The 25,876-nt window shown below is 41.2% G+C and overlaps 1 protein-coding gene across 1 annotated transcript in view; it reads right to left on the reverse strand.

The window, feature by feature from the left end:
• The window catches only part of N4BP1 (NEDD4 binding protein 1), a 48,653-nt gene extending 22,805 nt beyond the window's left edge, over positions 1-25,848 (reverse strand). The window contains exon 1 of the mRNA XM_024747348.1: positions 25,599-25,848. Coding sequence (XP_024603116.1) covers positions 25,599-25,796 — 198 coding nt within the window. The 5' untranslated portion in view covers positions 25,797-25,848. The remainder of the gene's footprint in view (positions 1-25,598) is intronic.
• Between the last annotated feature and the right edge of the window lie 28 nt (positions 25,849-25,876).

Genomic DNA, 25,876 nt, shown 5'->3' on the forward strand with positions numbered 1-25,876 from the left:
CTGGATAAACGTGGAATATCTATGGGCTTGGTGGTATGAATGAATCCTTTGTCAAGTAAGTGGCTTGCAAATATTTTCCTCTAATCTATAGTTTGTCTTTTCATCCTCTTTTGTGACAGAAAAAGTTTTTGATTTTAAGGAAGCCCATTTATTGGTTTCTTCTTCATCAAGACTTAGGTCCCAAAGATTTCTCGTGTGTTAGCATCTAAAAGTTTTACATTTAAATCTATAATCCATTTTGAGTTCATTTTTGTTATCAAATGTGAGGCTTTGTTCGAGGTTCATTTTTTGCTTATGGATATCTAGTTGCTCTAGCATCATTTCCTGAAAAGACTATCTTTTCTCTATTGAATTGCTTTTGCCTGTTTGTCAAAAATCAGTTGGCCAAACTTGTGTGGGTCTATATCTGGGTTTCCTATTCTGTCCCATCAACTTATGAATTTATCCCTTCACCAATACCAGTCTTGACTATTATAATTATCTGATGTCATAAAATTGGACAATGATTGCTCCCACTTTATTCTTCTTCTAAAAATTATTTTTAGCTATTCTAGTTTCTTTGCCTTTCCAAATCAAATTTTAGCATAATCTTATTTAGCAATTATGTTAAACTTGCACATTGATTTGAGGACAAATGACATCTGCTGACTCTTCTGATGCATGAACATGGTATGTCTCTCCAGTTCTCCAGATCTTTGCTTTCTTTCATCACTGTTTTATAGTTTTGAGTCCTATACACGTTTTACGAGGTTTACGCCCAAGTATTTCATTTTTTTTGAGCAACTGAACGTGGCACTGCATTTTAATTTTGGTTCCTATGTGTTCACTGCTAATAAATAGAAATACAATTGATTTTTGTATATTGGTCATATATCCTGTGACCCTGCTGATCATATTTCTAATTCTAGGATTTTTTTCTTCTAGATACCCTGGGATTTTCTATGCAGACAATTATGTCATTTCCTTTTTTTTTTTTCTGATCTATATGCCTTTTACTTTCTTGCCTTATTGTACTGGTAGAACTTCCAGCACTGTGCTGAAAAACAGTGGTGAGAGCTGACATGCTTGCTTTCCTTCAGTCTTTGGAGAAAACATTCAATCTTTCACCATTAAGTTAAACTTTTTGTAGATATTCTTCATCAAATTAAGGAAGTTACCCTATATTCCTACTTTTCTAGGAGCATGAACATGAAACATGAGTGTTGAAACTTGTTAAATGCCTTACTAAATCAACTGACGTAATCACGTTATGATTTCACTTCTTCAGTCTGTCAGTATGATAGATTACACTAACTGATTTTTCAATATTTAACCAGCCTTCTACCGCTGGAATAATCACCACTTGGTCATGATGTATAATTTTTTATACATTGATGGATTCTATTTGCTATATTTTGTACTGCCTTGTCTGGTTTTAGCATCGGGAAAATACTGATTATGAATGAATATAGGAGTGTTCTCTGCCCTTGTATTTTCTAGAAGAGATTGTGCAGAATTGGTGTTAACTCTTTTAAACACTTTGTAGACTTCTCCAGTGAAACAGCTTGGCTCAGCAATTTCTTTCATGAGAATTTTTTTTTTTTAATATTTATTTATTTGGCTGTGCCGAGTCTCAGCTGCAGCACATAGGGTCTTTATTGTCGCACGCAGGAGCTTCATTGCGGCATGCGGAATCTAGTTTCCCCGACCAGGGATCGAACCCGGGCCCCCTGCATTGGGAGCGCAAACCACTGGACGACCAGGGAAGTCCCTTTTATGAGAATTTTATTTTATTATTTTTTAACATCTTTATTGGAGTATAACTGCTTTACAATGTTGTGTTAGTTTCTGCTGTATAACGAAGTGAACCAGCTATATGTATACATATATCCCCATATCCCCTCCCTCTTGCGTCTCCCTCCCACCCTCCCTATCCCCCACCGCCATCTAGGTGGTCACAAAACATTGAGCTGATCTCCCTGTGCTATGAGGCTGCTTCCCACTAGCTATCTATTTTACATTTGGTAGTGTATATATCTCAAAGCTACTCTCTCACTTTGTCCCAGCTTACCCTTCCCCCTCCCCGTGTCCTCAAGTCCATTCCCTGTGTCTGCGTCTTTATTCCCGTCCTGCCCCTAGGTTCTTCAGAACCATTTTAAAAAAAAGATTCCATATATATGTGTTAGCATACAGTATTTGTTGTTCTCTTTCTGACTTACTTCACTCTGTATGACAGTCGCTCGGTCCATCCACCTCACTACAAATCACTCAATTTCATTTCTTTTTATGGCTGAGTAATATTCCATTGTATATATGTGCCACATCTTCTTTATCTATTCATCTGTCAATGGACACTTAGGTTGCTTCCATGTCCTGGCTATTCTAAATAGAGCTGCAATGATCATTGTGGTACATGACTCTTTTTGAATTACAGTTTTCTTAGGGTATATGCCCAGTAGTGGCACTGCTGGGTCATATGGTAGCTCTATTTTTACTTTTTTAAGGAACCTCCATACTGTTCTCCAAAGTGGCTGTATCAATCTACATGATCCTCTCCAGCATTTATTGTTTGTAGATTTTTTGATGACGGCCATTCTGACTGGTGTGAGATGATATCTTATTGTAGTTTTGATTTGCCTTTCTCTAATGATTAGTGATGCTGAACATCCTTTCATGTGTTTATTGGCCATCTGTATGTCTTCTTTGAAGAAATGTCTATTTAGGTCTTCCGCCCATTTTTGGATTGAGTTGTTTGTTTTTTTGATATTGAGGTGCATGAGCTGCTTGTATATTTTGGAGATTAATCCTTTGTCAGTTGCTTCGTTTGCAAACATTTTCTCCCACTCTGAGGGTTGCCTTTTTGTCTTGTCTATGGTTTCCTTTGCTTTGCAAAAGCTTTTAAGTTTCATTAGGTCCCATTTGTTTATTTTTGTTTTTATTTCAATTTCTCTAGGAGGTGAATCAAAAAGGATCTTGCTGTGATTTGAGAATTTTAAAATTATTAATTCAATTTCCCTAACAGCTGTAGGTCTTATTCAAACTATCTATTTCATATTGGGTAAGTTATGGTAGTCTCCACTTTTTGAGGAATTGGCTAATTTCATCTAAGTTGTCAAATTTACATGTGTAAAGTTGTAGGATTTCCTTATCTTTTTGATGTCTGCAGGGTTTGTAGTTGATATCCTGATTATTAGTAATTTATGTCTTCTTCAGTGTTGCTCAAGTTTGTCAATTTCACTGACTTTTTTTCCTAAAGAACAAGCTTGTTGTTTCATCAAGTTTATTATTTCTGTATTTTCAACTTCACTGACCTCTGCTCTTTATTTCCTTCCCCTTGCTTACTTTGAGTTTATTTTACTCATCTTTTTCTAGTTCCTAGAGGTGAAAGCTTAGATTATTGATTTGAGACTTTTCTTCTTTTTTAATGTAATATGTGTTATAAATTTCTCTTTCAGGGGACCTCCCTGGTGGCGCAGTAGTTAGGAATCCGCCTGCCAATGCAGGGGACAGGGGTTCAATCCCTGGTCCGGGAAGACCCCACATGCCACGGAGCAACTTAGCCCGTTCGCCACAACTACTGAGCCTGCGCTTTAGAGCCCGCAAGCCACAACCACTGAGCCCGTGTGCCACAACTACTGAAGCCCATGTGCCTAGAGCCCGTGCTCTGCAACAAAGAGAAGCCACCGCAATAAGAAGCCCACGCACCAAAACGAAAAGTAGCCCCTGCTCACCGCAACTACAGAAAAGCCCATGCGCAGCAACGAAGGCCCAATGCAGCCAAAAATAAATAAATATATTTTTTAAATTTAAAAATATTTCTCTTTCATCACTGCTTTAGCTACATCTCACAAATTTTAATATATATTATTTTCATTTTCCTTCAGCTCAATGTATTTTAAAATTTCTCTTCAAATTATCTAATATTCAGAGGTCTGTTGTTGAGTTTCCAAGTATTTGGATATTTTCTTGTTATCTTTCTGTTACTAATTTCTAGTTTGATTCCTTTGTGGTCAGAGAACACACTCTATATGATTTCAGTTCTTTTGAATTTGTTGAGATTCGTTTTATGCCCAGGTTATAATCTATCATGATATACATTCCGTGGGCATTGAAAAGAATGTGTATTCTGCTGTTGCTGGGCAGAGTGTTCTATAAACATCAATTAGAACCTGGTTGGTTGGCGGTGTTGAGTTCTCTTATATCCTTGCGGATTTTCTGTCTCATGGTTCTATCAACTGTTGAGAGAAACATGTTGAAGCCTCCAACTATTACTGTAGGTATGTCAATTTCTCCTTTCAGTTCTACCAGTTTTTGTTTTAACTATTTTGCAGCTCTATTATTAGGAATATACACATTTAGCAATGTTATGTCTTTTCAGTAAATTGACCCTCTCTTTGCTCTGAAGGCTATTTTGTCTGACAGTAATATTGCCACTCCAAGCTTCCTTTCGGTTAATGTTTACACAGTATATTTTCCCCTCCTTTTAATTTTAACTTACCTGTAACATTATATTTGAAATAAGTCTCTTGAAGACAACACACAGTTTGGTTGTTTTTTTAAATCCATTCTGATAATCTCTTTCAAATTGGTGCGTTTAGACTGTTTAATTTCAATGAAAGTATCAGTAAGTTTGGATTTAAGTCTACCATTTGTTTGTTTTCTGCCTGTTCCCTATTTTTAATTCCATTTTTCCCTATCTGGCCTTCTTGTGCATTGTGCAAACATTTTTTAGTATTACAATGTAATTTATTGTATTTTTTACCGTATCGCTTTATGTAGTTTTTAAAGTAGTCATGCGATCAATTACATATTTAATTTTCGCAGTCCACTTAAAATCAGTAGTCTATCATTTCAATAGGAATGTATAAACCTTACCACCCATACTATTCGTGTTTTTTATTTTCTGTACCTTATGATGCTTTGACATCTTGGGAGGCCTTTCAGACCTGGGGAGAGACTCGCCCGCCCAGCCAGCTAATCCCTAGGAGTTGTGGCCAGCCTGCTTACAGCATGCCTTTCGAGTACAATGCTGTGCCTCCGCCCCTTCTCCTTATCTAATTCACAAATCAAGTCCTGTACCAAGCCAGGACCAGGTACCAAACAACTAAGGGCATACCCTATGCCCCAGAGCTGGCAGGGATTATCCAAACTAGCCAATCCTAAACTGTTTACCCTGCTATGCCTTTCCCCTTCCTCCTGCTTCTGCCTCCTGCCAAAAACCTGATGGCCCTGCAAGGTGAGGCGTGCCCTCTTGTCTTGGGAAATGTTAAGTAATCAAACTCTTCTTTCAATGGCATTGACTTCTCCGTGCCATCACTCAGTCACCTCCATAATTTAAACTCCTGTGGGTATAAATTTTAGAACACCACCATCATATGGGTTCCTTTACCCTCAGTCTCTACCCTCCCTGCTCTCTCTTGTATGTTACAGCTATCTCATCAATTCCACGTACATACATTTGAAATCCTATCAGATGATGTCATAAATTTTACTTTCAACCCTTAACTCACTTTAAAGAACTCAACAGCAGAAAGTAATCTATTGTATTTACCCAGATGTAGTATATCATTTCTGTCTGAAGAACTTCCTTCAGCAATTCTTTTCCAGCAGGCTACTGGCAATGATTTTAGTGTTTTCTTCAACCGAGAATGCTTTATCATGCTTCATTTCACTTTCATCTCACTTGACAGAAAATTCTTGGTTAAAAGTCCTTTCCTTTCACCACTTAAATGATATTGTGTCACTTCTCTGGTCTCCATGGTTTCTGATGAGAAATCTGTACTCACTGTAGTTGCTGTTCCCTGAACTGTGTTTTTGTCTTGATACTTTCATGATTTTTAATGTGTCTTCAGTTTTCAGCAGTGTGGTTATGACATGTTTGGTGTGGAATTCTTTGAGTTTATTATGCTTGAGTTCACAGTTTCTTGAATCATTATGTTTACATCTTCTGCCAAACTTGGGAAGTCTTCAGCTATTATTTCTCCAAATTTTTTTTTAGCACCACACTTTCTCCTCTACTCACCTTGTTCAGATTAGATAACTTCCATTGTTCTATCTTCAAGTTCATTGACTACTCCGTCATCTCCATTTAAAATCTGAGTTCAGGGACTTCCCTGGTGTTCCAGTGGTAAACAATCCACCTTCCAGTGCAGCGGATTCGGGTTCGAGCCCTCGTCAGGGAACTAAGATCCCACATGCCACAGGGCAACTAAGCCCTCGCGCCACAACTACTAAGCTCGCACACCTTAACTAGAGAGCCTGCATGTTGCAAACTACAGGGCCCATGCACCACAGATACAGAGCCCACACACTCCAGAGCCTGCACGCCACAACTATAGAAGAGAAAACCTGCACTCCACAACTAGAGAGAAGCCCGTGTGCCACAACGAAGAGCCCTCACGCTGCAATGAAAGATCCTGTGTGCTGCAACTAAGACCTGACGCAGCCAAAAATTAATTAATCTTTAAAAGAATAAAAACTGAGTTCATCCAGAGAGGTGTTATTTAGGTTATTGTAGTATTCAGTTCTAACCTTTCCATTTGGTTCTTCTTTATGTCTTCTATTTCTTTGCTGAAACTTTCTCTTTTACTATTAGCTTTAAGAGTACTTGTGATTGCTTGTTGGAGCATTTTTATAATACATGTCTTAAATTCTTTGTTAAATAATTCCAACACCTGTGTCATCCTGGCACTGGTGTCCACTGTTTTTTCTCATGAGATTTGGTATTTTCCTTGTTCTTCATATGCCAAGTAATTTTGTATTGTATCCATTTTGAATATTATGAGTTCTGTGTCTTGTTTAAACCCATGATGAATGTCAACATTTCTGTTCTAGCAGGTAATTGACCTAGTTAGATTCAGGTTGCAAGCTGTACCCAGTCTTCTGTGAGCTGTGGTCCCAACATCAGTTCAGTTTTTAAAGCCTCTGCAGTGCTATTTGTATCTGTCCCACATGTGCGATACCCAGTGGCCAATCTGGGACCTGGATGGTGGTTTTTCTATTGTTCTCAATAGTCTTTGTTTTGCTGATAAGGAGTAGATCCATGCACGTGTGTAGCTTGGGGATGAACCTAGGAGATCACACACAACTTTTATGGAGTCATTTTCCTGAGCTCCTCCCTCTCTGCCATCTTTCTAGTGTTTTCTGCTTCCCTGCGCTCTTCTTTTCAGTCCTCCAGTCAGAAAGATGGGGCTTTGGTTACCCCACTTTGCCTTACACTTCTGCAACTGTGCCTGGTCCATCCAAAGGACAGAGAGGGAGAGAAAGCAATGAGACTGGCCCCATCCTCCTGGAACCACAACCCCACCAATCAGAGAGGAAGGTTCTCCTCCTTCAGAATTTTGAGTCCTGCAAGCTCCCACTGCCACCATCATAGGACTGTTTGGAAACTGGTGTGCAGTGGAGTGAAGAAAAACAAAACCGATTTTTGCACAGTATTACATGCTCCATTTTCTGCCCCTTGAGTTAAACTAGAGGGCTTCTCCAGGTGCTCCTTTTGTGCCCTAGTGCCCATTTCCACTTCCAGATTAGGCTGTATTGAGTTCAGGCTGAGAGATAACAATGGAAAAAATGGTAAACTCACTACTGGTTTGGTGGTACTGTGAATTCTGGTTTTCTTTCCCAATCTGCCTGCTACTGTTTACTTTTCAGAGTCCTTAAATACCTGTTCCATGCATTCTGTCCAGGTTTTATCACTATATTCACAGGACTGGCAGGGTAGAGTCTATCTTACTCAGAACTGGAGCTGCTCCCTGCTGCCTGCTAATATGTAAATGATGCTGCCTGTTTAGCTTAAGTAAGTGTATGGCTGAATTCACAGGAGTCAAACACTGCTGACTACCATGTAGCCACTGGATAAGAAAAAGTGGATTACATCCACTCAGTGGAATGCCAGCAACAGTGAGCCAGCCTGGAAAGAAGAAGCTTTCTTCTCCAGATAACAGACTTCCAAAAAAAAATATCCTCTCAAACAACGGCTAATTCTCTAACTGATCCAAGGTAAAGGCCACTTATCAACAGATCCTGCCCAGACACAAGGCTTCCAACTGGCTTTTCAGATTTAGTACGAAACATTAAAAAAAAAACAACCCGGGCTTCCCTGGTGGCGCAGTGGTTGGGAGTCCGCCTGCCGATGCAGGGGACGCGGGTTCGTGCCCCGGTCCGGGAAGATCCCGCATGCCGCGGGGCGGCTGGGCCCGTGGGCCATGGCCGCTGGGCCTGCGCGTCCGGAGCCTGTGCTCTGCAGCGGGAGGGGCCACAGCGGTGAGGGGGACAGAAACCAATAAAGCAGAATGCAAAATAGAGAAAAACCGGAGGAAAGTAGGTAATGCAGGGTAGGAAACTTAAGCAAAATTTTAATTACTGCTTTGAAACAGATATAAGATGATAATGAATTCATAAAACAGATATCAAAATGCTAAGAAAAAAATAATTAGAATAAGAGCACTAGCAAATTACGAACATGATGGCCAAAACAGAGTCAATAGAAGAACCAAAAGACAAAGTGGACGAAATCCCTCCAAAAGTATCAGAAAAAGAAAGAAATGAGAGAAAAGAAACTTTAAACCTCCATCTAGGATATCCTAAGTCCAAATAACTGGCATTCCAAAAAGACAGAATGGCACTTAATAAAGAAATAACACAAATCATTTCCTGGAACTAAAATGCATAAGACCCCATGCATTAGTGAAAAAAGTTACATTAAATCTTGTTTGGGAGCCAGTGCACCCAGATCCCACCTTGAAAGGGTCCACAGAATATCCAAGCATGATTACTTTTCAAAGGCCCACTAGAGAAAAATCCTGTGGGTGGGGTGGGAATAGGGCACATGTAAAGGAATGATAATCAGAATGTCAAATTCTCAGTAGCAAGTCTGGATAGTCAGGAAGCCCCCCAAACAAAAAAAAAAAAAAAAAAAAAAACCCACGTCAGAAGAAAGTCTGGCAAATACGAAGACAGAAACCGATAAAGCAGAATGCAAAATAGAGAAAAACTGGAGGAAAGTAGGTAATGCAGGGTAGGAAACTTAAGCAAAATTTTAATTACTGCTTTGAAACAGATATAAGATGATAATGAATTCATAAAACAGATATCAAAATGCTAAGAAAAAAATAATTAGAATAAGAGCACTAGCAAATTACGAACATGATGGCCAAAACAGAGTCAATAGAAGAACCAAAAGACAAAGTGGACGAAATCCCTCCAAAAGTATCAGAAAAAGAAAGAAATGAGAGAAAAGAAACTTTAAACCTCCATCTAGGATATCCTAAGTCCAAATAACTGGCATTCCAAAAAGACAGAATGGCACTTAATAAAGAAATAACACAAATCATTTCCTGGAACTAAAATGCATAAGACCCCATGCATTAGTGAAAAAAGTTACATTAAATCTTGTTTGGGAGCCAGTGCACCCAGATCCCACCTTGAAAGGGTCCACAGAATATCCAAGCATGATTACTTTTCAAAGGCCCACTAGAGAAAAATCCTGTGGGTGGGGTGGGAATAGGGCACATGTAAAGGAATGATAATCAGAATGTCAAATTCTCAGTAGCAAGTCTGGATAGTCAGGGAAAACAGGGTAGCAATGCATTCAAAATGCTAAGGGAAAATGATCTTCAATCTATAATTCTATAACATCCACATTACATACCAAATATAAAGCAGAATAAAGACACTTCTAGCATGCCAAAGGCTGAGAAAATTACTCCCATGGATTCTTTTCTTGAGAAACTATTTTAAGATGAAGGCCACCAAAAATATGAGAGATAAAGTAATTAGTAAATTCCATCCAAGAGTGGCAAACAGGAGTCCACAGATTTTAGCCATGCGGCAGATAAGCTGAGCAACCAGCTGACTGGAGGAGGGAAGAGGACTCCAGGGGTGTTCTCCCAGAAAAAGAGGCTTAAAGAATAGTTAAGATATAAAGAAATATTTATATCTTAAGATGTAAAGGAATATTTGTAAAATATTAGGGATGTTTAAAGCAAATTTCATAAGTAGGTAAGAAAAGGGCAGATAAAAATCCCAGGAAAAATTAAAAGCTATACCAGAAAGGGAACATAATGTAATATAATAAAGTACTTGGCCTTGCAACAAGTAGTATTTATATGTCATAATTATATAAACCTGTTTCTTGCTTTAACTAAAAAAACCAAAAACCAAAAAACTATGTTGGTGTCTTAGTCTGTTTGGGCTACTGTAACAAAATGCCATACTGAGTGGCTTATAAACAACAGATATTTCTTTCAGCTCTGGAGGCTCGAAGTCCAAAATCAGAGTGACAGCACGGTCGGGTGAGGGCCCTCTTCCAGACTGTGGACTTCTTGTTGTGTCCTCACATGGTGGAAGGGGCAATGGAGCTCTCTCAAGCCTCTTTTCTAAGGGTATTAATCTCATCCATGGGGGTTCTGTCCTCATGACCTAATCACCCCCCAAAGGCCCCATTCTCCTAATACCACCACATTGGGCATGAGGATTTCAACATTCATTAATTTTGAGGAGACACAAATATCCAGACCATAGCAATTGAGAAAATGGGCCTAGTTTTTGCCTCATCATTTATCGTAAAGAAAGTGCATAATGCCGAATATTGATAAGAAATAGCAGTATATTATTTATAATTATTTAGGTAAACATCAGAACAAACAGCTAAAAACAATGCGAAGTAGTTACCTTCAGGAAGCTAGGGTGGGGTAGAAGCAAAGGGACTGCTATTCTTAATAAAAACTCTAGTACTTGATTTCTTTTAACCATGTGCATATATTATTTTATTACATTCCCTACTTCCTAATTTTAATAAAAAAGTTTAAAAGTGGATGCATAACATGCTGTGATGCTGTATGACAAGATTACAGAGGGCCTCAGGAGAGCTCCTATTGTGTAAGCACTAGGAAGACTGGCAGAGAAGTGCCCAATACAAGCACAGCTGTCTGACATTATCCCCCAAGTAACCAAAACTATTAATGCAAGAATAACTGCATAGATTTGAGGAAGAGCTGTGCTAGGAGCTTGTTATAGTTTCACATACCCAAAACTCCTTTTTGCGTGTCCCCTAAGAGGAATGAGTAATTATCCCTTGAGATTCAGATTCAATTTTTTCATTAACAATTTACTCTTGGGAAATTACTAATAGCAACAATTGATTTCTATACTCCAGTTCAGGAGTGAGCAATAAAGTATACAGGCGTACAGTGTTACAAAAATGTCTGGCCATCAGTTGTATTGGAAAGAAAGATTCTGTGGATCTAAGTAGTCATCATTTGCATTTGGCTGGATTTGGTACCTGAACATTTGAATGTTAGTCAAAATTGTTTCCCCTCCATCCTGCAGCATTCATATATTGTTTTACTTTACTCAGGATTTTAAGAAAAAAGGGGGGGCATATAATATACACAACAGTAACTTCCCTTTCGTATGGCAAAATGAATTTCTGTTATTCTACTTTCTACAAATTCAGCTCTTCTCAACTATATAACAATTCACGAATCAGAGAGAAGCTCCTGGCAACCCCTGCCATTCAGAACATAGCTAAAACCAGAAAGGATCAAAGTGGCTATTCAAGAGTCTGCAGGTTTGACCTGGGAAAAGGGTTCTTGGCACCACTCTTCACTATCTACCACCTCTTATTTATGGGCACACACTTCAGGGACTTTATCAGATTGTCTCCCAGATTGCACATGGTTTGAAGCAGCTGAATGAAAATATAAAAGGAACAGCATAGGGTGCTACCTGCAGAGCACGGAACAGCAAATGATAATTGACAGCACAGGTGCAAAAATAAGGAAGACATAATGGTTAAAAAACATAGCAACTTGAGATCATCTATCATGAGCGTAGAACTGACACGCTCTGGCAGCTGCCAGGAGCATAACTGCACCCTGGCACAAATATAACCGAAGATACTCAAGTCCACCACAAATCAAGGAGAAGGGAGAAACTACAAAGGCAAGGAGGCTCCTAATACATTACAGATAGATTTCTAAAACTGTTCGGACCAGTAGTTCTCTGCTTTGGCTGCACACTTCAGGATTCTAAAGATTTCTTATAACTTAAGATACTCTGGCGTAAATGGCGATATGTTATCTCTAAGAGAAAAGGAAGTAGGAGAATTAATATGATTTTTAGACTTTGACATATGAGTCCTACAGAGCGTACATAAATTAGAAGCACCATAGTGCCTTAGATAAAACAAACTTTTAATATCATTACCTACATATCTGTAACAGGTCCATTTTAACCTATTAAGATAACATGTCTCTATCTGGTCACCTACATTAATAATATCACTATAAAATAAAAATAACCATTTTAGTCATTTTTCCAATGCATTTCCAACATTTGCTTTCTGTTCCATCTTTCTCCTCAATCTTATTTCCAAAATGCCGACCGAGTTCTTCCCCAGGAGGAGCACCTTAACTGCCCCACAGGGACTTCCCTGTATGCTCACTCTGAGTCTACTTCTGGAGACAGACCAGGGGCCACACTCTGCCCTAGACCTCATCCCCATTACATCTGTAAATCTCTGAAACTCTACAGCTTCCAAAACTTTCAGCTCTCCTGAGCAACTTATCTTCACTCTTACCCAAATAATGTCTTCAGGTCCCCAACCTCATTTCTGTCAATTTTCTCACTCTTCGTAAAAGATGTTATTTTACCAGAGCCTGGAGGCCAACAGATATGAATTCCTTTGACTGCCTCTCTGTTTTCATCTAAAAATTCTACCTTTCACAAATTCTTCTCCTTGCTTCTGCTTCAAAGCCATGCCATTTTCCCAGACCTTGATTCATCCCTCCCCCTTTAGCCACCTACCCCGCCCCTCTGTCTACAAACATGCGTGAGCCTTCCTGATCCCCCAGAACACTTCCCTCAGCCCGACTGCCTATGCATGCAACCACTCGGTCTTTTCATCTTCACACTTTTTGAAAAAGTAGCCTAAAGCCCTTTCCCTGTCAACCCCTTGAAATCTGGATTCTGCCCCCACTCAAGCTGAAACCACTTTCCTGAATGACAACTAATGCCAAACCCAAAGGCCCTTTTCTCTGTACTCTCCTACTTGGGCTCTCTACTTACTTGGTAGGTGGCACGATATCTACCGTTGACCAACTTCTTGATAAGTTCTTTCCCTTCCACACTTCTAAGATACCACTAGCTGTCCTTACTTCCTATCTTTCTGACTATCCTCCCAAATCCTTTGCTGCCTTTTCCTACTGTACATTAAATGCAGATATTCCGTGAGGTTCTGTCTTGGTCCTCTCCCTCAATTATACTCTAATAGGCTTTTCAAGTTCCAACCGTAACTTTTATTTCTCTGATGGTAACTCCAAATGTCCACCTCTAGCCTTTAATACTGTTGGGCTGCAGACTATCCCCTGGGCATTTCTACCTATCCCACAAGTGCCTCAAACTTTACAGGTCTGAATCAGAGCTCTCAGCTCTCCTCCACTCCATCTTTGGTCCAAGTTCCTTTCAATGAAACGTAGATGCCTAGATTCAAAGCTTTCTTTCCTCCTCCTTCACGTGCAATCCTTCACAAACCTAGTTGCATGTGAACACTACAACCAACACTAACCTCTTCTTTCTGTCACCAGTCTTGTCCCACTCCACTGCCTTGTAACAGCATAAAAGCTATGCCTGAAAACACACCCTTCACCTCCTTCCTCAAATACTTTCTAAAGCTCCTCACTGCGAAGGATTAATGTTCAAGATCCTCAGAATTATACTGAAAGTCTTTGTTGGTTTGGACTTCAGCATGTTTCCTTATTTTTGGAGCCTAATTTAACCCTTCCTTCAAGAACTGGCAAAAATGGGGTGGGAGGATGTTAATCTGTTTTCTACACACAACAGTAACTTATTATTTAAACAACAGCATTTATCATAACTCTACTAGACAGTGTGGGTACTGGCCTTGGTTTTAACCAGAGGTGTTTCTGCTCTTCCTGGGGGAATTAGCAATGTCAGGACACAATTCTGGTTGTCACAACTGAAGAGGTGCTCCTGGCACCTTGGGGGTAGAGGCCAGAGATGCTGCTAAACATCCTGCAGCGTACATTACAACCCCCTACAACCAAAGTATTAGCTGACCAAAATGTCAATAGTGCCACTGTTGAGAAAACCTGAAATCAATCAATAAATGTCTAACAAATACATGTCAAAACAGGAATTAGGAAGTTTGGGAACACAGGCTGACATCCAGCCTAGTAGTATCAATGATGTGCGTAACATTGTTTAAGAGAGAGTGTGGCCAAATGACAAAAAAGTTGGGGAGGATGTTCATTTTAATAGATTGCATAACATTAAGAAAAATTATCAAACACTTCTAAATATGGCAAAAGGACGGCCTCTCAATCACAACGGAGCACTCTCTTTCGCCCACCCAAAGATGATTTACTTCTCTGGGAAATGTACCTTTGTCTTACACACCATTTATTATTGATTAGGGCCCAGACTGTGATGCTACATGTCAAAATGCAGATTTCTGTCCAGCAGAGATGCCAATTATCTCCATCTGGTAGAAATGGTTATAACTTCACTGCTTTGTAAGATATTAGCCAGTTTATATCTACAAGCAATTCTATTCCATCATTTCTTTTTCTTTGGTACAGATACTCAGAGCCTCAAATAATCAGATCCTCAAAAGCTCTTTGAAACACCTTTCCATCCCTTTTGGTTCCCTCATTTATGAGATACCTGACTGTCTGAAAGTCATGTTTATAACTTTTAAAATAAATTTTCACTTTGGCAGTCTTGTAGGACCAATGGAGATGTCCAAGTGAGCTCACCTGCTTGGAGCTATTAAACTGAGTGGCCCAAGAAGGGTACCTCATTGGCTCTGGGAGCCCAGGTTTACCTAATTTGGGCTCCTAGAGTGAATCCCAAGCAGGAAGTGAATTTTACTAATGCTGTTACCCTGTTCTTTTCTCTTCTGATTTTGTGTTTTCACTTTATGGTTCTTCGCCACATGTCCGTTTCCACACTGCCTCAGGGACCAAGTGGCTACAGACTACCAGGTCAGTCTCACACATGAATCTAGTCTGCAGGAATCTGAGTTTTACAGTCTGACCATGTGGCGATCTGTCACCAGATAACAGGGATCCACTTTCTGTGGCATGAGAGACTACAGGAAAATCTGGTTTTAGTCTTTTCTGTTCTTCTGTTTGTGCAAGAACATGTCTCAGGACTACTGACAGAAGAACAGCCCTTATGAAATCTGGGCCAGTTTTGTGTTTTTGGATTACTTTCGACCTGTGGCTACAATTAGGGAACCAAAGCTGAAAGCTCTCTGTGTGTCTGTCTCTATAAATGAGAAAAAGCCTTTACTTCTTCATGGTGTGAATGTGAAATATATTCTTATCTCCAGGGGTTATTAATAAAGTAGATAATAAAGTTTCTTAAAGAATTTCTGTTCGGGGCTTCCCTGGTGGCGCAGTGGTTGAGAGTCTGCCTGCCGATACAGGGGACACGGGTTCGTGCCCCGGTCCGGGAAGATCCCACATGCCACGGAGCGGCTGGGCCCGTGAGCCATGGCCGCTGAGCCTGCGCGTCTGGATCCTGTGCTCCGCAACGGGAGAGGCCACAACAGTGAGAGGTCCACGTACCGCAAACAAAAAAGAATTTCTGTTCGAATTGGTTTATAGAGAACAAGCTTTTACATAAATCTATATATCTAGAACTCCTAGAAAATAAAGAAACTAAACATCCAAACTTATAATGTGTTAGCTTTTTAAGGACAAAAGAGAAACAATGCAAAATGCACAGAAGCTGAAACTTCAAAGGCATCTGTATTTAGAATCCAAATTCATGTAATAAAAATAATCCTTAGGGAATTCCCTGGCGGTCCAGTGGTTAGGAAGCAGCGCATTCACTGCTGTGGCCCAGGTTCAATCCCTGGTCCCCTGGTTGGGGAACTAAGATCCTGCAGGCCGCAAGACATGGCCAAAAAAAAAAAAAATCCTTGGACAAATCAATCTGACTTGATCATTTTAATGCTAATTTAAAAATAGATGGCCTTTCTCTGATTTTATCAGTGCAGAATACAATGCATCATAAGATTTTTTTAACTTAAAAGTTTTCTTTCATGAAGAGATTGATTATGAAAAATAAAAATGTATACATTAAACTAAATTGAATTGTAACACTGCTACATTTTTTGATATCAGAAGTTATGTTGTTCAGCAGTTGTCAGCTTAAGCATAATTTCCAACATCCTTAGTTAACTTTAAGACCCTGGTTGGACCAACAGTAAATGGTTAACTAATGGACACTCTCTGGATACATGGCTAATTTCCAAGTGAGAGACGCCAAGCATAAACACACACATTACACGTTTTCTTTTTAGTATAACCATAATGTCATTACCTCACCCAAGAAAATGAACAATAATTCCTTAGTATCATCTAATACCCAGTCTGTATTTAATGTGTTTTCCAGTTGCTCTGTTCTAATTATTCTGATGTTTTCCCCACCATAATTACACAATTCTTGTCTTGCTTAGTATGTCACATATAGAATTAGTATGCACTCTTCTGTGTATGGCTTTTTTCACTTGGCATACTATTTCTGAGATTCATCCACATTACTGCATGTCTCAGTAATTTGCTCTTTTCTATTGCTATGTAGTATACCACTCTGAATGTCTTTTACACCTAAACTATCTTTGATGTTTCGCAAAGGTCCCCAGGCAATCAATCACAAAGATTTGACTTTCACCTTATAAGGATGCTAAAACTATTAATTTCATTGGGTTACTCTGAATTTCTTAAATCACAAACACTTATTAACTGTGTCAAATCAAAAGGGAAGCTTGGTCTACTTCTACTGAGTCTCTTTACTTTTCATGGCAATGTAGTTACTTGCTCAGGATCATTAAGAATCTGTCCTCCCTTTTACTAGGACAAAATTAGACAAATTCATTGTGCAACACAGACCATAATTAGAATGTCATATTTAAGAATAAACCTCACTTAATCAGGTATGGCAAGGTTACTATTAAAAAACAAGGACTGTAGTTCATCTATGGAACCAACTCAGGATACTGCTCTGGTGGTACCTACTCTGTGGCATGCAGTATAAAGAAAGTCCCTGCCTGGCAGGCAAGAAATTTTAGCATATTTTGGGAATCTTGAGGAGAGAAGCATTCATCCAAATGTATAAATGCTACAGGTGAAGTATGTAGAGATGATTTTCTTGATTTTTTTTTGGAGATTTGCTTCCTAGCTTTAAAATAGAAGAGACAAAAGAGGCAACTAAAACCAAAAACAAATGAAAACCACCCAGCTACTGAAAAGGTAACCTAAGGTTCCTTATGAAATTTCCAGAGAGGATAATTCTCTAGTGTTAGTAATTGCTAATACCTCCTGCCATACTCTGTATACAATCAGGCTAGTCTACATGCATATGTGTGTGTGTGTGTGTGTGTGTGTGTGTGTGTGTGTGTGATCAAGAGTAATCTTTGAGGCTATTTATAACTACAAGGGCACAATTAACACAAATTACAGAAACTCTGGAAGTAAGGTAAAAGAATAGCTGCATGCTCTCTCAGTGTCACACTAGAGAACTGTCTAGCAGGCCCAACCAAGGATTATTTCATAGCCAGGGCAGCACTGTCCAACAGAACCTTCTGTAATGACATATGTTCTGTACCTGCACTGTACAAATGGGTATCCAGTAGCTACATTACGGCCACCGAGCACGTGAAATACAACTGAGGAAATGAATATTTAATTTCACTGAATTTTAATTAAACAGCCACATGTGGTAGTGGCAATACACTGGACAGCCTTCAAACTATTTTTGTACGGGCCCTAAGAATTGTTTTTACCTTTTAAAGGGTTGTAAAAAGCAAAAACAAAGAATATGAGACAGAGACCCTGTATGGTTCATAAAGTCTGAAACTATTTATCACCTGGCCCTTTACAGAAAAAGCTCGCCCATGTTTGTATGCTCTAGCGGAATGTGTTTTTTGTTTGACATACTATTTATATTGAAAAAGGCCCAGAATCTGTGAAATTACACATTTAACTTGCATATTTTTGTCCAGTAAAGACACAGATGATTTCTGTGACAACCCCCAAATTACTGTTTCATTATCCTGTAGGACGTGAAAAGTTTTGTATCCAATCTAGCAGTCTTATTTCAACATTCTTTTTCAGTACCTATATTCATTTCCTGTACTGTTCCTTGAATCAGTTTTCCTATCCAGCTAGTTCCCTCAAAAATGAGTTATAAATAAATGCTTGACATGTGCTCACCTTGTATCTTTAGGAATTACATTTTAATAACAAAAAATAAAGTACTCATTTAAAAAATTCCTATTTACAAAAACAAAACTAAAAAAAGGGTGAGGATTCAAGGCATATTTTGAGAAGTAGATAATATGATGTGGCAGTCATTCCTGTTGTCTACCAATATCCACGTTCTGCTTCTTTAACAAACAGAACCCAGATTTTCTTCAGGGCAGCAATGTGTCTACTTAAAACTGAACATTTCCTAGCTCTCTTTCCTGCAAGTATTGGCTATATGACATAGTTCTGGCCAGAAAGAGATAAGGAAAAGTCTGCTGGGGTGTTGTAGAAAGGTGTTGTGGCTTCTTCCTTCCTTCTTGAAATAGAGACTTGATGGCTGGAGCTGCAGTAGGTATTCTGTGAGCATGAGGGAAAGGCCAAAAGAACTGCAGAGACCTTCACCCTGACAGCTCCTAACCACTGCTCAGCCTTGGACTGTTGTTTATCTTAAGACTTTTTATTGAATGGAAGAAAACTAAACCATTTTGTATAATTTCTATCACTGCAGCCAAATCCTGATCTATCTATCAGTCTAACTGTTAGAGATATATCATCTGCATTAACCTATTATAACAAAGTAATGACTTTATTATCTTAATTTTAAAAAGACCAGGTTTAATAATGAAACATACAGTGAACTAAACACGTAGGTTCAAGAATGGATAAAGATCCCAGATGACTGGTAGATAGGGATTTTCGATGAAAAGGTGTCATAATCACAACTGACTTTTACATAGAAAATTCAGATGTGAATCCACACAGTTCTTATTCATCAATTAAAGTAATTCTGTAAGCACTAAGACTGAACAAACCTTTCTCTAAGTTCAAAGGAACCTCTTAAATTAACAATTAAAAGAAATAATTCAGTTTCTTTAAACAAAAGGATTTTCCTATGTTGTTTCCATATGACAAAACTTATTTTTATAAAAAACAGTTCTTTAATTAATTACTGTAAGGATTTCCCCCTATAATTCTGTTTCTGAGATGCAAGCCTTCTAACTTCATACGATTATGTTAATTTAGTAAAAAGTCAACACAGAACAAAATGTTGTCCCTGATTTAATTAAAACCCTGTAATACTAGCTGGTAAACAAATAGGGAAGAGGAAACTTACAGTCATGAACAATCACTTTGACGCTGGTACGATCAGCGTGCGTATCCCTTATTTCAACATTCTGGTATAACCCCAAAATATTAACCACAAAAGAGACTGAACAAACCTCTGTTTCTTGAGAAGATGATTTTCACAACCATGGTGAGTTAAAAACTATCATTCTAGAAAAAGCAAAAAGGCCTCCAACCTCCTTTCTGGTAAAATCAAAACAAAAAACTTCTGTCACTACCCAGTATTACATCTATAAATTATTTCCTCCATGAACAAATCTACTGTTCAAGAATTCATTCATGAAACCAGGTACCAAGTTCTTCTAACGGAAAAGGAAATAAAACAATATAGGGTCCATCTTAACCCTCTGAAGTCAATGAAGTAACAGGCCACTTCTACTGGAGTTGCGTTTTCTTTACCCTTATCTTTCTCCTCTCTTACTCCACAAATATGCAAGCAAAAACTCAGGTAAAGGACAATCATCAACTCTTCATAAGACCCTCTCTTCTTTTCCTCTCAAATTAAAAGCAGACTGGATGTTAGTCTACCTTAACACAGTTTCTCAGGTGCATTGTAATTTCAATGTTTAAGACTGGTGAGTCCTCCAAATTACTCTCCTCATAAGTCCTCCAGATTGGTGTTCTTGGTAGGTCACTGGCTATGCTTCACGGTGGCTATTCACTGCCATGAAGTAATGCCTGAAATAACACCACCTGATGGGCAGCTGTAGGTAGCAAATTCAGTACCCTAAAGGTTCAGGGAGAAACCATACAACAACTAGCCATGCTGTTTACTTCCAATTACTCCTCTTTTGTTTGTTAACCTCCAGGACAGGCTCCTAGCTCACCAACTAACCTTAGCACCCAATTCCCTGCTATGGACCTCCATGATCTCAGCACTGCATTATCTCTAGATGGCTCACACGTCCATCCTGTAGCCTCTCACTTCTCTAAGTTAAAAGGAACGCTTCCACTTCACCCATGACCACTGAGGTACCACCCCTTGGTTCTCAGAATTCCTCCAGATCCAAGATTCTGATCTGTGAAATGCTTCTTTAACTACCACCTCTAGGATTCTCCAACACTTACTGAAACTGTCCTCTGCCTGCATGATTCCCTGAGTCTAGGAGGGGACACGGTCTAAGGTCCTGTCCCTCCCTTTATTCTTACAGTTCATTACGCCCTTCTGCCTTCACCTGCCTCCTCTCCAGTCTGAACCTCTCAAGCTGTTAGTTCACTAACAGTAGAAGGTAAGTCTTGCATATTTTTGGACTGTCCTAGCTCAAATAAGGCTGACCATTCAGAAACAGTTCCTGGGCCCCGTTTTGCCTTGCTCAATTGCACCTCAGATTCCTTTAGTCTTTATGTGCTGGCTTCACCAACATCCTGAGTGGGGGAAATCATCACCTACTTGAGAATTTCTGGATCAAGTGATACTATAAATTCAAACCACCTAACCTTCCCTGGCCCTCACTTCAAGTCCACAGTCCTTTTTTGTTTTTTTCTAATGCAATTCCAACAGTTCCACTGTATCTGTGTGGACATATTGCACTGTCTTCAAGTTCTCACCCTCCCTCTCGGGGCATAAACTGGCATCCCACTTTACTAAGACAGTACTATAGGCCATTAAGGCCTTCAATTACCCACTTCACCAAATGGGGAAAAAAATGTGTATCCTCACTTATCTTGTCTCCTACTACCTAAAGCAGAGGTCCTAAAAAGGCAGTCCAAAAGCTGAATCTGGTCCACTGCCATGTTTTGTTTAGCATATGTGGTTGCTTTCTATTTTTCTTTTTTTAGAATATGTACTTTAAAAAGAATGTATGAGTGCAAAACTTTTACTGAGATGTAATTCACAGCATACATGGTTTTTAAAACATAAATTAGCTGCCTCTTAAAACCAAAACAAAACAGATTTCCCATTACAAAATGCAGACTACTGGCTTCCCTTGGGTGAGAAGATCAGACATCACTAGGCCCGTATGTGTAAGCAGCTGATACTGAGCATGAGCGTCTGCCCTCTCCCACAGGGCATGAGCACCTCGGTTCACCCGCTCCTTCCAACCAGCCAGCCGCTTCCCTATGCAGTCCCCCACCCAGTCCCAGGGGCTCTTTGATCTAAGGGAAGGAGCTAACTCTTTGCACTCCCCAGGACTGAGATCTCTTCAGCCTCATCTCTCCTCACCCAGGCCGGACTCCAAGATCCCACCCCAGCTTTGAATCTTCGATTTCTTTGTGAATGAGGCAGCTCGGTCAGTGCCTCCACTTCTCTGACATTCAACCCTCAACTTCCTTTGTTTCCATGACGTCTGCCACCTTGGACTTCAGTCCCCTCCCACCGGGCCCCTATGGACAATGCCCGCTTTTGGTTTCCCTCTCACTTTCAGACATTGCTTCTCTCGCCCTTGTAGTAATGTCACATTGCTATAAAAGTTCTAAACACTTATCCCCAATTTCTATACTTATATCATCAGTAGCCAACAATGGACCTGATGGTGGAGGCATTGAAATGTAAATCTGACAGCATCCCTGGTGTTCTTACAACCTTCCATTACTCTCCGCTGCCTCCCTGCTTGGTAAAACCCACGTTCTTCAGCAGGTCGCACGTGCTCTGTGAGCTGGCACCTTCCCCCATTCCTGTCCTTCACTGGAGGAATCCATGAAAAAACGGGACTACTTCATATCCCCATGATTTTGCACGTGCTCTTCCTTCTGGAAAACTCTCATTCATCCTCCAGCATCCCACTGGGCAGAACAACCCTTCCTCTCCTATATTACTTGCACATACTTCAACTCTTCAATGTTGTTTCCAACTTTCTCCCCTACTAGGCTGTGGGTTCCTTGAGGTCCAGAGGCAACAGCTAGTGTATTTCCTGGCACAGAAGTTTTCTTTAAGTATCGGCTACCCGGTCCCACCAACCTACAGGTCAAACAACGTATCCACCATCCTTCCTGATACCAGGGCTTCAAACCTCTCCCTCCATCCCTGCATCCACTCAGTTGCCAAGTCCCAGTGAAAACCGTGTCACCCCACCCATGTCCAGTTCTAAACTGGAACAAAGTTCCTCCCACAGTTGGGTCTGCCTGTCTTCAAACACAGAGCTTCAAGCAAATCCTTCCTCTCCCAAATCCTCACTGACTCCCTACTGATAAGGCCCAGTGGCCTTAGCACAGCATTCGGGTCCCTGGAGGCTTCATCCCTCACAGGGCAGCATGGCTCTTCCCACCCAGACACTCCATGTTGTTCTGGCTTCGAGGCCCTTGCTTGCAACCACCTCTACCTGGGAATCTCCCCAGATCTTCAAAGCCCATCTCAAGTACTGCTTCCTCCAACAAATTTCCCCTTTGACAAAAGTGGTCACTCAAGAGCACGTGCCTTTTTTAAAAAAACAAAAACTTCCCAGGACATTATCACCTTCTACCAGTAGCCCCATCTCACCTCTCTCCAGTGAATGGAGCCCTAACTAACTAAAGCTCCACATTCTCCTCTACTCAAGCATTTTCTAAAGGGTAGTGAATTAACATTTTTAAAGGAGGAAAACAACATGAACCACTTGATGGGACCCATGAAGCTGCTTGGAGACTCTACCAGCTAGTTTAGAAAAGTCCTTACTCTAAGTCCTCCTTCCCCCAAACCCTCTCCTCCTCCACAGCTTAACTTAAAAGACTGTATACGCTGAAGATTGCTCTCCTGTTCTTCATTTTTTTTTTTTTTTAGCCACACTACGGGACATGCGGGATCTTAGTTCCCCGACCAGGGATCGAAGCCGTGCCCCCTGCAGTGGAAGCACAGAGTCCTAACCGCTGGACCGCCAGGGAATTCCCTTCTGTTTTTTTTTTTTTAATTAATTTATTTAATTTATTTTTTTGTCTCTGTTGGGTCTTCGTTGCTGCGTGTGGGCTTTCTCTAGTTGTGGCGAGTGGGGGCTACTCTTTGGTGCGGTGTGCGGGCTTCTCATTGCGGTGGCTTCTCTTGTTGCAGAGAACGGGCTCTAGGCGCACGGTCTTCGGCAGTTGTGGCTTGTGGGCTCTAGAGCGCAGGCTCAGTAGTTGTGGCGCATGGGCTTAGTTGCTGCAAGGCATGTGGGGTCTTCCCGGACCATGGCTCGAACCCGTGTCCCCTGCATTGGCAGGCGGATTCTTAACCACTGTGCCACCTGGGAAGCCCCTTCCCTCTGTTCTTAATTTTTAAAAATCAAGTTAATGGTTTTCTCTTCCTTAAAGGAATGTAAAACACACTCCAAAATGAATTAACAAGAACAAAAAGCCCTTGAGTATGGCATTCAACTTTTCCCCATAAATCTCAAAGGGAAAAAAAGGATTTCTTATAAGTGGGAGAGTTGGATTATGAGTAGCACACATCGAAAAGATAAATGGGCAGGTGACACATGCTACCAATATACTGTAAGACACACCTTTTCCAATTAGCTTATGCTGAACTGCATGGCAGGGACAAGCAAGGCAACTGGAGTTGGGAGGGTCCAGCAGGGTTTTTCTGTAGAGCAAAAGAAGCACTTTCCATGCTTGCAGTGAGCCTTGAGTAAAGCTGAACTGGGATCAGGCAGAGTACACAATAAAAGCAGTGAGACTAGTCAGACTACAGCAGAGATTTAAGCTGAGAGCTGCTAAGGCAGAGAATTAGGAAAACAAAGTGGGGTTGAATAAATAAGTGTTTTGTAAATCAGAAAAGTTTAGAGTGAATGAGATAGGCAACAGGAGGCTCTACGAGATCCCAGGGCAGGAGAATGACTTTTTGTGGGAGGATTAGTCTAAGGCAAGTTATACTGGGGAGGGAGGGAAGGCAATGAAATAAGGGAGAGGGCCCACATACCAAGAAAGAAGGTCTTAACTGCTGCAAAAATAATGGAAGAGGAAGGAATGAATGCATGTAAGAGACTTTCAGAAGCCATAATAGGACTTAGTCATGTCAAACTTTTTAGCCCTGGGGAGTGGGAAGAAATTGGGTAGCTGGGGAGAAAACAAGGAGGGGACTGGGAAGGAGTTAGACCAGACAACTGGTTCAAAAAAATCAAGAACAGGAAAGCAAACTTGATTCAACATCTGCAGTGCTTTAAGTTAAGCTGTGGAGAAGAATCATACAGTTAAGTGTCCTACCTCTCTAAGCACGTTAAAAGCAAGCATGCAGGCTTCTTTCTTAATCTAAGAAAGTCAAGAGTCACAGCTAATCAGATTCTTCAAGGTCACTGTGAAATTTCTGAAGTACGACGCCAAAAATGGATCCCCACCCCTAGTGCTCAGCATCTGGGAGGCAGGTATCAAGAGCAAGGTCTCTGGAAACAAACTCCCTCGGTCTGAATCCTGGCTCTCCCACTTACTCGATGGGAAAACCTGGAGAAACCTGGCTCCCCGGGAGGGGGAGGATGTACTCTTGGGCTTGGGGAGGGAAGGGAGTAGCTGAAGGTGCCCGAAGTAAGTCTAAGTGCGAAATGCTGATTTAGAGAGAAGGTGAGTCACCTCTTCGAAAGTTTCAGTTTCCCCAGCTGTTAAAAACAGGAAGATAATAAAATCTACCTCACTGGATTTTTTAAGGACTGAATTCGATAATCCTTCCGAAGTATTGAACATAACTTCTGATGTGCTACAACCGTTTCGATAAATGCTAGTGGTACACAAAATCAATACAAGGAATAATGCTATTTTTAATACTATTATTAATCATCCCTATCTCTTCTTGATATTCTCCGAGTACTGTACTACTGTGATCGTTTTGTCAGATTCTCAGAGGGGTCTGACATCCCCAAGAGGTTCAGAATCCCTGTAGCGGAGACCTGGGAAGAGATAAGTGGCTGAGGTGGTAGGCCAGGAGGCTGCGGGCCCAGCTATCAGGCCCTGCGCACCAGCCCGCGGGCTGGGGGGAAAGATAACAACAGGCAACACTCTCAACGCGTTCACTCCGTGCCTGCCAGCCACTGCGCTCTGCGCTCTACGCACATCACCTACTCCAATCCTCGCGACAGCCTTCCGAGTCAGCTGCTTTCGTCAGCGCCACTTTACAAATGGGGAAACTGAGGCGCCCGGGATGAAACCGCTAGCCCAAGGTCACATGGCTCTAGAGCGGAGGCTCGGGAGACCGCGCTCTCACCACCGCGCCTGGCTCGGTCAGCGCAGGAAGGGCAGGGAAGAAGGGGGTGGGGACGCCCAGGGACCCCGATCGACAGAAGGCCGCGGGGGCCGGGCTGGGGAAGGCGATCGCGCGGGGGCGGCGGCCGGACTCACCTTGGCGCTGTGCACCGCTTCTTGCGCCCCGCGGAGCTGCAGCCAGATGCGCGCAGGGAGCGGTTCCTCAGCCCCGAGCGCGCCGAGCACTGCCAGGCTCACGCCGAACAGGCCCTCGATGCGGCCGCGGCTCCGTTCCAGCAGCGCCGCCTTCTCGGCGGGCGCCGTGAACTCGTCCAGTACCGCCCGGGCCGCCATGGTGGGCGCGGCCTCCCGCGGCGGTGCCGGGGGCCGGCGGCGGCGACGCCCCCTCAGCGTGCTGCCCCTGTACCCGAGCT

This window comes from Neophocaena asiaeorientalis, unplaced genomic scaffold, assembly GCF_003031525.2.
Source record: "Neophocaena asiaeorientalis asiaeorientalis breed wild unplaced genomic scaffold, Neophocaena_asiaeorientalis_V1.1 scaffold438, whole genome shotgun sequence".
Classification (NCBI taxonomy): Eukaryota; Metazoa; Chordata; class Mammalia; order Artiodactyla; family Phocoenidae; genus Neophocaena; species Neophocaena asiaeorientalis.